We start from the raw sequence: 14,717 nt of genomic DNA on the forward strand, positions 1-14,717 counted from the left end.
TTTAGTACTAGCTGTTTTGGGATTTACCTCCCTTTATTGTACTGTATTTAGTACTAGCTGTTTTGGGATTTTATTTTACCTCCCTTTGTTGTACTGTATTTAGTACTAGCTTTTAGGGGATTTACTTCCCTTTATTGTACTGTTTTAGTACTAGCTGTTTTGGAATTTAACTCCCTTTATTGTACTGTATTTAGTACTAGCTGTTTTGGGATTTACCTCCCTTTATTGTACTGTATTTAGTACTAGCTGTTTTGGGATTTACTTCTCTTTATTGTACTGTATTTAGTACTAGCTGTTTTGGGAGTTATTTCCCTTTATTGTACTGTATTTAGTACTAGCTGTTTTGGGATTTACTTCCCTTTATTGTACTGTTTTAGTACTAGCTGTTTTGGGATTTACTTCCCTTTCTTGTACTGTATTTAGTACTAGCTGTTTTGGGAGTTACCTCCCCTTATTGTACTGTATTTAGTACTAACTGTTTTGGGAGTTACTTCCCATTATTGTACTGTATTGCCCACTAATAGTCGTAGGATAACCTGCCTTTACTGCACTGTATCATAGACTGTTTAGGGAAAACATCCATTTACTGTATTGATTTGTACACTGTTTAGGGATTACTTATATTTATTGTACTGTATTGTATATTGTTAGGGGATTACTTCCCTTTATTGTATTGTATTGTAAACTGTTTTGTGATTAGCTCCCTTTATTGTACTATATTGTAGACTGTTAGGGGATTAGCTCCCTTTATTGTACTATATTGTAAACTGTTTGGTGATTAGCTCCCTTTATTGTACTGTATTGTAGACTGTGTGGGGATTATCTCCCTTTATTGTACTGTATTGTAGACTGTTTGGTGATTAGCTCCCTTTAATGTACTGTATTACAGACTGTTTGGGGATTACCTCCCTTTATTGTACTGTATTGTAGACTGTTTGGTGATTATCTCCCTTTATTGTACTGTATTACAGACTGTTTGGTGATTATCTCCCTTTATTGTACTGTTTTGCAGACTGTTTGGTGACTATCTGCCTTTATTGTACTGTTTTACAGACTGTTTGGAGATTACCAGTCTCTGGTGGCAGGGTTGACGCGAGACGCTTTAGTTGACATGTCTGGAGGTGTTGGAGAACAGATTGACATGAACGAATATAAGACTGAGGAAAAGGGAATGGAACTCTTCAGGATTCTGAAACAGTCCTATAAGAATCAGTCACTGATGAGCGCCTCCATCGCTGCAGTATGTACATTAATTATATTATACATGTGATAGATCTATGTTATAGATGTATCCCAACTATTGTTACTATATAGGTCAGGGTCCTATACAGAAGTTGTAAGCTTTCCTTACAAAGTTTAGCTCTGATTCAAATCCTGTATTTTGTGACACAATATGCTGTCAGGGTGAGGAATGTGACAACCTCTGTTCAGAGACAACCTGTGTTAAGAGACCACCTGTGTAAAGAGGCACTTCTAACCTTCCTCATTGTAGTGATGTCATTGTTATTGAAACTGTATTATGAGACCACATCATATGAGACCAATCTTTGGACTTCCTCAGGGTGAACTCTTAATACAGGTTTAACAGTATAGCACAAAAATTATCATTACAATCTTTAGATTTTGAGAAAAATTCATTTCATATTTATTACAAAATATTGAGTTTAAATCGATCATTGTTATTTATTACAGTCGGGCAATGACATGGAGGATGAGCTAGCATGTGGTTTGATCAAAGGTCATGCTTACAGTGTGACCTCTGTGAAGGACATCCCTATCAGCACCTCCTCCGGACTTTTCTCCTTCTTCAAACGAGAGAAAATCCACATGATTCGCTGCAGAAATCCCTGGGGTGGAACAGAGTGGAAAGGAGCATGGAGTGATGGGTAAGTCTACTGAACAGTTGTATACCTGCAGAGAAAACCCCAGATCTATATAGGACTTGTGAACTCATGTACATTGGTTAAGAGCTGTCACATACATGATGACTCTCTTATATCTTCTATAGTTGGTCAGTATCCAATCAAAGAGCAATATGCATGGCAACTCTCATGCCACAGCTTAATTCAAAACTGAATCATTAAAAAGATATTTTCGCGAAGGGTTTCTATAGTATATCTAAAATACCAAAAGTTTGATGTAATAGTTTTGTACCATCAATCTTAAAGCTGTGCTGTAAGGTAGCCAGAGCTACCATCCCTATGTCGGTTGAAAAAGAAATAGTGAATTATTCTCGCCATGTCTAAGTGTTTCAGTGATATTGTCACTCAAAAAATTCAGAGCAGCTTGGTCAGGAGGAAACATGGGAGCAGGATACTAAAATGCTTCATGAAGTCAGCCAAAAAGACTAAAATGGCTAATAACACTTCGTATACTGGCCCCTTATGTTTCTATAGAGGTCAGTAACTAGCTATTTTAGATGACACAACTTTTTCTAGGTCCGCATTGGTTAAATCATTATCACGTGAGGTCGGTGATTTGTGATATTGACTCAATGCTACTATTTTAAAAAAACAGCCGGTCAATATGTTCTTTATGATGTCACTTTCATTGTAACATCACAGTACTGAGACTCCAGTGTTCCCAGAAACACCCAAATGAGGGCTTTCAGCCCCAAAACAGTAGGCTGTACCCCTAGTTTTCAAGGATTGCCCTATATGTTACTTAGTACCTAGGGTTACAGAATCCTGAAAATGTATCAAATAAACACTGCTCTCTGTAAATGCAGTACGTTTCTCCAGTTTCATACATTATGTTTAGTTTAAGGATAGAAAATCAATTTTAGTATCTAAAGTAACAGTTAAATACTTTTATATTGGTGAATATTTGGTTTTATAATATAGCTTATAATATATACATGTAACTTACTCTGTTTCAGATCCAAAGAATGGAGCCAGGTCAGTGACACCATGAAGAAGGAAATTGGCCTCACCGTCGATGATAACGGAGAGTTCTGGTGGGTTAAAATTCTAAATGAGAACAGCCTTATGGTATGGATTTAGAAAACATAACCCAAACCTATAGATCTCCATTAAAAAAATTCTTTCCAGTGTATGTTTGGCAACAGTCTACGTTTTTAGGGTTTCTAAACAATAGACCTACTCACCAGGTATATTGAAAATCCTGCTGTCTAAGAAAGATAGAACATTGGTTAGAAGAAGCAACCTGAGCAAGGGCTGGAACTCATGATCACTTTCAGATTCCAGCATGAAATTCTTACTTATCTATTCTGAAACAAATTCTTAAGATAGTAAGGATCAAAATATTGTTAATCGAATACTATCATTAGATAAACAAAATGAGTCTTTACTTTTTTGTATTTTTAAAAAAAATTTTAAAAAAAAAAAAAAAAAAAAAAGGATCAAAATATCACTTGTAAGAATTCTATTCATTATATTTTATCAGTGAAATATTAAAAGATAGCCTATATCTTAATAAAAAAAATAATATATATACAACATTTGATATAGAGCCCTATCTAGCTAACATAACCCACTATAAAGCGCTTTACAGTACATAGATATACAGTTTTATACAGTCAATTCAATTAGCATATATATTAATCAATACAATATTGAGGAATTCACAGGAGCTGCCTTATCAGGCGCTAACTACTAGTCCTATGCCACCTGGCTAATATCTCCCTATGTGTGTGTGCTGGAGATGTATTGGAATTCTACTTACAGTGTTATTTCTCACTGCAGTGTAAGTAGTGTTGGTGTCATTTTTACATATGAAATCAAACATGAACCAATACAGATAACAAATCATTTGAAAATGCAAAGGAGAGAGACTGATATTTGATAGATATGGTTGAAGTAGACCAATTGCTTAGATTACAAGATTTGAGCTAAATGCAACAAACAATTTGATTGCTAATGTTCAAGTTGTTTTAAATTACAATTTTTTGTAGATAAAATCCATTTGTCAGGAGAATGGAGTAATATTTGCCAATATTTCCAGATATACTTTCCGACACTAACAAGGTGTATGTTTCCTTATTTCAGGATGTCGTTTGAGGATTTCTGTCAGTACTACACAGACATAGGGATCTGTCATATCATCAATACATCCTTCTTCTCCCTAAAGAAGACCTGGAAGGAGGGGGAGGCCGTCGGGGAGTGGAGGAGTCCGTCACGGAGTGGAGGATGTAGTAACAATAAGGCTTCATTCCTGAAGAACCCCCAGGTACCTCAACTCGGCAGCCTCCATCATTTTAACTCTATGCACATATACATACCTCAGTCAGAATTATGTATATATACCAATGGAAATCTGTTGCTGAGGAACTAAATCCCAGCATTTTGGTGACTTTGTGTCACATTTTGGTGACTTTGTGTCACATTTTGGTGACTTTGTGTCACATTTTGGTGACTTTGTGTCACATTTTGGTGACTTTGTGTCACATTTTGGTGACTTTGTGTCACATTTTGGTGACTTTGTGTCACATTTTGGTGACTTTGTGTCACATTTTGGTGACTTTGTGTCACATTTTGGTGACTTTGTGTCACATTTTGGTGACTTTGTGTCACATTTTGGTGACTTTGTGTCACATTTTGGTGACTTTGTGTCACATTTTGGTGACTTTGTGTCACATTTTGGTGACTTTGTGTCACATTTTGGTGACTTTGTGTCACATTTTGGTGACTTTGTGTCACATTTTGGTGACTTTGTGTCACATTTTGGTGACTTTGTGTCACATTTTGGTGACTTTGTGTCACATTTTTCCTCTAAATTAGGGCTTCATTAATTCATACATGGTCAGATATTGTTCATTAAATAGTCAGAGGTTTTGGGTGAGATTACCCGTGAAGCTTGTCATGCCTCTGTAACAGCGAGCAGAGCTGACATAAAAAGTACTAAAAAGAGATGGTAACGTTGTTTTAAATTAGAAATAATTATATAGTCTGTAGCACTAGGCATTTAATGTCTTGCCTAGCTGATATATCATACATGTTTGTTTTAAATATCCTGTGAATAATAGTAATATGACATTGATTTAAAATAAGTGTTGATGATGGTGCTAAATATTCTAGCTGCCGTATCTCTTCTTGATGAAATATGCTGTTTCCCTTTACAGTTTGTGTTCGATGTGACGAAGGATGAGGATGAGGTGTTGATTTCCTTGGAGCAGTTTGACCGGAGGGTAAACAAAGAGGCGGGAGACTCCCAGTTTACAATAGGTGTCTCTGTACTCAAGGTAATAAATGTTTCTTGCCAACCGTTTGAAATTTGTATTTGGGGAAATCTGTGTGCTCAAAATTAAAAACATAAATAGAAGGTGTGTAGTTTTTTGTATTTTGCCCCCTAAGTAAAACATAACATGATAGAATTTCAGTTGTTCTTTCAGATGAAATCATTAAACTATAGGAATAGTATAGCAAGTTTACTGGCTGAAAATGGTCAATTTTAGGGTCGAAAATAGGGGGTCTTCCTCCAAAATAGGGAGAGTTGACGAGTTAAGTAAATTTTACTTGTTATACAGCAAAACATTAATATAACATTCCTTCTTTCATTGGCTCATTTACCACCATTACAAGGTTGACTTTTCCTTTAACAAAAATCTCTCAAACGTCTTCCCGACATCCCGCTGTCACCTGACCCCTTTATAATGCCACCAGTTCCTGACAAATAGTGGCAGTATATCAGAGTTTTACTGTATATAAATTTGTCTTTTTGACACAGTTCTGCCATGAAGTGCTGCAGAGCGTATAGTGTTACCCTTGTCTGTAATCAAAGTTTTCAAATAAACCTGAAGAGCTGTATGAAGGGTGAAAGCTGTTAGTTTTAAGATGGTGATTATATATCTTATTTTTTCTATATATACAGCACTTTCATACGAACCATTGTCTTAGTTTTCTACAATTATTTCAGACGGACCTGAACAGAGTCTATAGAATGCATGACTCTCTAAGGGAAGCACAGTCGTCTTCCTTTGTAAAATCTCGCAGTGTAATGACGAGAGCAAAACTCAAACAGGGGAAATATTGTGCAATTCCTTCAACCTTTGACCCCGGTTTTGAGGGAGAATTTTTCCTCCGGATATATGCAAGTAGCAGTCCTGAGTTAAAGTAAGTAGAGAGTAGTTAAAGTAAGTAGAGAGTAATTAAAGTAAGTAGAGAGTAATTAAAGTAAGTAGAGAGTAATTAGAGTATGATAACAGCTTCATGAAGTCCCAGGTCCCTCAGGTAGGAATTCTTTTATACCTATAGCTTCTACGAAATCTAATTTTGAGTATATACATATATATTCCTTATAACATCATATTCATCGATATCAAAGTTTTACTTTTTACACAAACAATGTATGTATTAAACGTGTCGCAACGTTTCAAGACTGACTGATCCCTTTGTCAAGCTATGACTGAGTGAGCGATTTGTATTCCAACACACCAGTACAAGAGGCCATCAATATCATCAGAGAGAGATTAAAAGCAGACAAGACACTCCAGAAAAGGACAAACCTATTAGTAGACAACATCATCATACTAACATTTGTCATGGACACGACTTACTTCGCGTTTTGAGGTCAGGTGTACCAACAGAAATACGGTACTGCTATGGGAAGTCCTGTGTCACCCATAGTCGCGAATCTGTTCATGAAACACCTAGAGCAGACCGCCATTAGATCGGCACCCATGCATGGTATGCTGCCCCAAACTTTGGAAACATATGTGGATGACATCCTAGAAATAGTTAAAAAGGGAGCAGTACTAGTGCAGGGCCTAACAGATCATCTGAACCAAGTGGACAAAACAAATTCTTTAAATTTACCCTCGAGGAGGAAAAGTAAGGAACCATACCATTCTTGGACGCTCATTGTCCGCAAAGAATACGGCACCATCAAACTATTAGAGTAAGGCAAACCGACACACACTGATCAATACTTTGCTTTCAATTCCTACTATCCACTACACCAAAAGTTTGGAGTCGTACGTACACTCCTCGACAGATGCAACAACATCATCACAGAGCAGGAGGATAGACGCAGGGAAGACAAGCACATAAAAGACACACTTAACCGTTGTGGCTACCCCGACTGGTCAATAAACAAGGTGAAAAGAGTGGTAAAAGAAATGACAGAAAACAGAAAACTGAGACAGAAGAAAAGTAATGGAACCCAAACCAAAAGCAAAGGCTGGGTCACCATACCCTACGTGAAGGGGACATCTGAGGCGTTTGCACGGGTGATAAGGAAACACCATTTCAGCACCCTGATGAGACCACTGACAACCTTAAGATAGTTACTGGTGCACCCCGAAGACAAGACTGACATTTTAGACAAAACAGGAGTTGTATATCAAATTATATGCAACATTTGTCAGCAGTCATGATCATATACAGGTGAAACTGGGAGGAAACTTGGTACACGTCTGAAGGAACATCAAAAGGACGTAGAGAAAATGAGCAACATCACATTCACCAGATCCACACGCTAAACATCCGCCACCCAGTACACTAACTCAGCATTAACAGAACACGCTTACACCTAAAATCACATCGTGGATTGGGACAATGCCAAGATAGTTGAAAGGGAACAACACACAAAAACAAGACAAATCAAAGAAGCAATCAAAATCAGGAAAACTCAGACATGAACAGAGATGAGGCGGCCACTAACTGAGTCATCTGTATGACCCGATACTGACATAACAGGGGATAAGGGGTTAGATCTAACATCCTACCTGTAACCTATCTGGTGCATTGTGTATATGCTCCCTATCGTTAGGCGAAATGTCTCAGGTCGAGTGACATGAAAAATATACAATTTCGTCACATCGTTGTACAGGTAACTAATACAAATCGCTCACTCAGTCGTAGCTTGACAAAGGGACCAGTCAGTATTGAAACTTTGCGTCACGTTTAGTACGTACATTGTTCATGTTAAAAATACAATTTTGATATAACACATTTCCAAACTAATGAAATTTATTGAAGATATCCTATTCATTGTATATGTATCTGTCCCAAGGGAGCTGACACTAGAGGAGCCAGACAGAAACAGTGGGTGCTGCTGCAGCCCCTTTTACATGTGTAAGGCCTACAGGTCTGCCTTGCAGATCCTCATCAGCAGTGGAGAGGGCCTGGAGGGCAAGGATTTGGACAGAAGTAGGTTCACCCATCAGTATCCTCCATACATTAAACTCTGTGTGATGTAGTTTAGCTGCAGCCTTTTTCCTTTTTAGATATCTGACATGAACTCTTGTGAGTTTATGAGATGGTGTAGCATATGCCATTTGTCTGCCCAGTGTTAACTTATAAAGACTTCTTCTTCAGAACCATGAATCTTTGAATCATGATATCAGGCACATTAGCTTGCTGTGATCAGAATTCTTCAACTGTAGAACATGGAGCTCCTTTAAAGGTCACAGAAGTGAAGTGTGTTAATTCTTTTCAATAGCTGACATATAACAATACCCTCTGTAACATGCTGGATGGACCATTAATTTGCCTGTAACATGCTGGATGGACCATTAATTTGCCTGTAAAATGCTGGATTGACCATTAATTTGCCTGTAACATGTTGGATGGACCAATAATTTGTCTGTAACATGCTGGATGGACCATTACTTTGCCTGTACCATGTTGGATGGACCAATAATTTGTCTGTAACATGCTGGATGGACCATTACTTTGCCTGTACCATGTTGGATGGACCAATAATTTGCCTGTAACATGTTGGATAGACCAAAAATTTTCCTGTAATATATGCTGGATGGACCCTTAATTTGCCTGTAACATGCTGGATAGACCAATAATTTGCCTGTAACATGCTGGATGGACCAATAATTTGCCTGTAATATGCGCTGGATGGACCATTAATTTGCCTGTAACATGCTGGATGGACCATTAATTTGCCTGTAACATGCTGGATGGACCATTAATTTGCCTGTAACATGCTGGATGGACCATTAATTTGCCTGTAACATGCTGGATGGACCATTAATTTGCCTGTAACATGCTGGATGGACCATTAATTTGCCTGTAACATGCTGGATGGACCATTAATTTGCCTGTAACATGCTGGATGGACCATTAATTTGCCTGTAACATGCTGGATGGACCATTAATTTGCCTGTAACATGCTGGATGGACCATTAATTTGCCTGTAACATGCTGGATGGACCATTAATTTGCCTGTAACATGCTGGATGGACCATTAATTTGCCTGTAACATGCTGGATGGACCATTAATTTGCCTGTAACATGCTGGATGGACCATTAATTTGCCTGTAACATGCTGGATGGACCATTAATTTGCCTGTAACATGCTGGATGGACCATTAATTTGCCTGTAACATGCTGGATGGACCATTAATTTGCCTGTAACATGCTGGATGGACCATTAATTTGCCTGTAACATGCTGGATGGACCATTAATTTGCCTGTAACATGCTGGATGGACCATTAATTTGCCTGTAACATGCTGGATGGACCATTAATTTGCCTGTAACATGCTGGATGGACCATTAATTTGCCTGTAACATGCTGGATGGACCATTAATTTGCCTGTAACATGCTGGATGGACCATTAATTTGCCTGTAACATGCTGGATGGACCATTAATTTGCCTGTAACATGCTGGATGGACCATTAATTTGCCTGTAACATGCTGGATGGACCATTAATTTGCCTGTAACATGCTGGATGGACCATTAATTTGCCTGTAACATGCTGGATGGACCATTAATTTGCCTGTAACATGCTGGATGGACCATTAATTTGCCTGTAACATGCTGGATGGACCATTAATTTGCCTGTAACATGCTGGATGGACCATTAATTTGCCTGTAACATGCTGGATGGACCATTAATTTGCCTGTAACATGCTGGATGGACCATTAATTTGCCTGTAACATGCTGGATGGACCATTAATTTGCCTGTAACATGCTGGATGGACCATTAATTTGCCTGTAACATGCTGGATGGACCATTAATTTGCCTGTAACATGCTGGATGGACCATTAATTTGCCTGTAACATGCTGGATGGACCATTAATTTGCCTGTAACATGCTGGATGGACCATTAATTTGCCTGTAACATGCTGGATGGACCATTAATTTGCCTGTAACATGCTGGATGGACCATTAATTTGCCTGTAACATGCTGGATGGACCATTAATTTGCCTGTAACATGCTGGATGGACCATTAATTTGCCTGTAACATGCTGGATGGACCATTAATTTGCCTGTAACATGCTGGATGGACCATTAATTTGCCTGTAACATGCTGGATGGACCATTAATTTGCCTGTAACATGCTGGATGGACCATTAATTTGCCTGTAACATGCTGGATGGACCATTAATTTGCCTGTAACATGCTGGATGGACCATTAATTTGCCTGTAACATGCTGGATGGACCATTAATTTGCCTGTAACATGCTGGATGGACCATTAATTTCCCTGTAGCATGCTGGATGGACCATTAATTTGGCAAATAGGTGGAAAGTAATAGAAATAAAATCACTGATGAGGAGTTAAGTCCTTTGAGCCTCTTGTTAAATATGTTACTGTAATGATGACTAACAAGGTTCCATTATAAATTTTGAATGTTTTTTTATTGAAATAATGTCGTAAACAAATGTTCTGTGATTGAGTTTTTTTACTTTCTGTGTTACAGAGTCTGACCCATTTGTTATTATTCGCTGTGAGAAAGAGAAAGTCAAGACACCTGTTATATCCAATGACCTCAATCCCAAGTTTGACCAGCGGGTCACATTTTACCAGAAGACTCCGAAAGAAAATGTTACATTAGAGGTATACAATATTACAATTTACTACTGAATGTGTGAACTGTTCAAATGATATACTGATACATACATTCAATAATAAATAAATAATAAAAAAATAATAGTAAATTCTGATCCGAGATAAGGGGGCTCATAGACTCTAGCATATCTTTGACCAGGTACTTATTAAACAAAGCAGAGCCGAATCAAATTTGTCATTTCATACAAGTAAAACAGCTAGGTTTACATACGGTTTTCGTGTATCCCAATTAACTTTGATTATATATTATCAACTATTTTACACTTTTGTGTACATACACTTCATTGGTTATTTGTCTAATGAAGATGGCAGGGTACGTATCATTCTAGTCATCGAAACGTTACACATAAACGTTAATTGACACTATATTATAACCATCTAAACACTAATTAACCCTGCTATTTCAAAACTCACCTAATGATGAAAAGAACAGCACATTCAGCTTTATATCAGATTTCACTTTTAAGAATCCACATACCACTGCCAAAAATATATCTATGCTTTGATGTCATTTATCAAAAGTGATCCACACCGTACAAGACCTGATGAAAAAAAATGATGACATGAACAAAATATAATCATCCATAGTGTTTAGATTGTAAAAAATATTAGCTGAAACATCCATACAAAATATCTGCCGCAGAGATCTTCAAGCTAACTTAAAGTCTGAGAGCTGTACATATCTACTGTCAAAGATATCTGTATTAGGATATAAAACTAAGAATAAATCTCAAGGATACTGACTACTTCAAAACAATTGTGAGGGGACATTAATTTCGGGAATAGTTCTCAGAGACTGTCTATACTAAGCATAATTTGCACATACCTTTTATAAGACATTTGGGTAATGTTACCATTATATTCATTTTCTGTGTTCAGGTGTGGAACCACAACATGATAAAAGATGACTTTTTGGGAGTGTGCACTTTGTCTATGACACAAAGGAGTTCCTTCAAGGGAGGTAACAAAATGATTGGAATGCCCTTGATGGGAAAGGGCAAGGGAGCAGCCAAGCCTACTAAAGGTCGGCTATGGGTCAATGTGCTGTACACAACACTACTGGACACGGTGTGACCTCACACCGCGGCTATGGGTCAATGTGTGACCGCCACTCTCTGTCAACCACTGGACATCACATGAACCATCCATGCCTACTAAAGGTCGGCTATATATGGGTCAATGTGCTGTACACAACACTACTGGACACGGTGTGACCGCCACTCTCTGTCAACCACTGGACATCACATGAACCAGCCACACCTACTAAAGGTTGGCTATGGGTCAATGTGCTGTACACAACACTACTGGACACGGTGTGACCGCGGCTATGGGTCAATGTGCTGTACACAACACTACTGGACACAGTGTGACCGCCACTCTCTGTCAACCACTGGACATCACATGACACTCTGACCTTGACTCTACACCGTGGAGCTGAAATCTCTTTCATAAAAGACATCTGACTGATTTAGTGAAAATCAAAACTTTATCTTTCTTACTTTTAATGACCTCAAAATAGTTAACATGTGATGACGTCAAATACACTGATTCTTTATTAACATTAGAATAAATGGTACATTTAAATTTTATATCATATTTAGTTATGGTGTAGGTGCTATTGTAAATATACACGTAATTGACATTTATTCCCTTTCAATGATAAAGACACAGATTTTTTCAATTTTTGAAACAAGTCTTCAAGCAGCTTTTGTATAGCATTTTAATGATGTTCATAGTAAAAGTACATAAAAATGCTAACAATAATTCAATAATGACACAGGTTGTTTTCTGGATTATAGTGTATATTGAAATTCTACTTACCCTGTATCCACTCTTGACTGTATTTTAATATTTGTATGCTGCTCAATAAAGTTATTTGGGACCAGCATCACCATATATATATATATACATATAATTGCTGATAAACACCTATTTGGGACCAGCATCCCCATATATATATATACATATCATTGCTGTTAAACACCTATTTGGGACCAGCATCACCATATATGTATATATATATATACATATAATTGCTGTTAAACACCTATTTGGGACCAGCATCACCATATATATATATATATACATATCATTTCTGTTAAACACCTATTTGGGACCATGCAGCATCACCATATATATATATACATATCATTGCTGTTAAACACCTATTTGGGACCATGCAGCATCACCATATATATATATATACATATCATTGCTGTTAAACACCTATTTGGGTTGAAATCCATCCTTTGATTTTTGCATTTTAATCAAATACTGTATATTTATCTACATGTAGTACCTTTTTGGAGGGAATTTTTTATAATACACTTCTACATGATGTATTTTGGAATCGCAAATTGATGAATGTTATGTGTAAATTTTATAAGAATTTGGCAAGTTAATATTTGCCAAAACAGTTGATAGCATTCTGTTTTACATTTATACTACTGTGTGAGTAATAGTTGATTGTTTTTTGTGTCTGTGTCTGTTGAAGTGTCAGCATTATCTGTAGTAGCTGTGTTTCTCTGTTGAAGTGTCAGCATTATCTGTAGTAACTGTGGCCTTCTCTTACTGCTGTCTCTACCTAAAGTGTCTTATACCTGTATTGAGACACTGGTCTTTAGATTTATTTTTAGCTCACCTGGTCCGAAAGACCATGGTGAGCTCATGCCATACCGCAGCGTCCGACCGTCAACTTTTCCTTCAAAACGCTACTAGTCCTGAACGACCCGGTAGATTTTGACTATATTCGGTCCGGAGCATCCTTAGGCCAAGGGCACTCAATTTTGTATAAACGGTGGGTGTGCCCCCCCCCCCATCCCCTGGGGGCAGGGGGTTGGGCCCAATAGGGGATATAGAGATAAACCTTTAAAATCCTCCTTCTTCTACCACAGGGATTAAAGGATTTCATTCCAATTTGGTCTAGAATATCCTTGGGCCGAAGGCACTCAATTTTGTATAAACGGTGGGTTTGAACTCCCTGGGGGCAGCGGGGCAGGGCCCAATAGAGGAAATAGAGGTAAAACCTTTAAAATCCTGCTTCTACTGTAGGGATAAGGGGATTTTATCCTATTTTGTTCTGGAGCATCCTTGGACAAAAAGGACTCCAACTTGTATATCCAGTTTTGAGGTTTAAATCTTTAAAAATCCTTCTCCTTCTGTACCATTTGAGGGATTTTATCCCAATTCTGCTTGGAGCATCCTAATGGGCAAAGGGGTCCTTATTTTGAATATAAGATGGGTTGGCCCCATTGGGTGCAGAGTTGCGGGGCTCAAAAGGGGAATTTAAGATTTAAGTTTTTAAAATTCTTCACCTTCTGTACTATTGGAGGGGTTTCATTCAAAGTTTGCCTGGAATATCCTTGGGCAAATAGGAATTAATGTTGTATAATTGGAGGGTGTGGCCCCACTGGGTGCAGAGTTGCAGGGCCCAATATGGGAATTTGAGGTTTTATTCTTTAAAATCCTTCTTCTGTACCATTGGAGGGACATTTTTGCAATAAGAATAATTTCCCATTGTTGCTTTATTATCCAGGTGAGCGATACAGGCCATCTGGGCCTCTTGTTAAGTTTTAAATAAGGGACTATTTTGGTAGGAGCTTTTCCATACCCAGGACCTATTAATTTGAGTCCTGTTTCCAAGGGACTGTTCTGGTAATGAGCCTTTGAGATGCAGCACCTGTGCATTTGAGTAACATATCCAAGGCATAGTTTTTTTGTAATGAGTCATACATGACACAGAAACTATGGTTTTGAGTCGTATCTGAGAGACTGTTTTGGTAGCTACATATATCTCTTGAGACACAGGACAATGGATTGGAGTTTTATACAGGAGACTGTTCTGGTAATGAGCCGTTTAGAAAAGGGGCCTTTGTACTAGAGTGATATCCTAGGGACTACACTGGTAATGAGCCGTTTAGAAAAGGGGCCTTTGTACTAGAGT

General features: G+C 37.9%; 1 protein-coding gene across 1 annotated transcript in view; it reads left to right on the plus strand.

Annotated features, from left to right (window-relative positions):
* The window catches only part of LOC110448066 (calpain-5-like), a 20,579-nt gene extending 8,731 nt beyond the window's left edge, over nt 1-11,848 (plus strand). Inside the window, exons 5-13 of the mRNA XM_021494100.1 lie at nt 1,054-1,240; nt 1,693-1,886; nt 2,879-2,956; nt 4,008-4,188; nt 5,081-5,200; nt 5,875-6,071; nt 7,972-8,108; nt 10,626-10,762; nt 11,654-11,848. Of these exons, the coding sequence (XP_021349775.1) occupies nt 1,054-1,240; nt 1,693-1,886; nt 2,879-2,956; nt 4,008-4,188; nt 5,081-5,200; nt 5,875-6,071; nt 7,972-8,108; nt 10,626-10,762; nt 11,654-11,848 (1,426 nt within the window). The remainder of the gene's footprint in view (nt 1-1,053; nt 1,241-1,692; nt 1,887-2,878; nt 2,957-4,007; nt 4,189-5,080; nt 5,201-5,874; nt 6,072-7,971; nt 8,109-10,625; nt 10,763-11,653) is intronic.
* Nucleotides 11,849-14,717: the final 2,869 nt, after the last annotated feature.

Source organism: Mizuhopecten yessoensis, unplaced genomic scaffold (assembly GCF_002113885.1).
Source record: "Mizuhopecten yessoensis strain PY_sf001 unplaced genomic scaffold, ASM211388v2 scaffold3819, whole genome shotgun sequence".
NCBI classification, from domain to species: domain Eukaryota; kingdom Metazoa; phylum Mollusca; class Bivalvia; order Pectinida; family Pectinidae; genus Mizuhopecten; species Mizuhopecten yessoensis.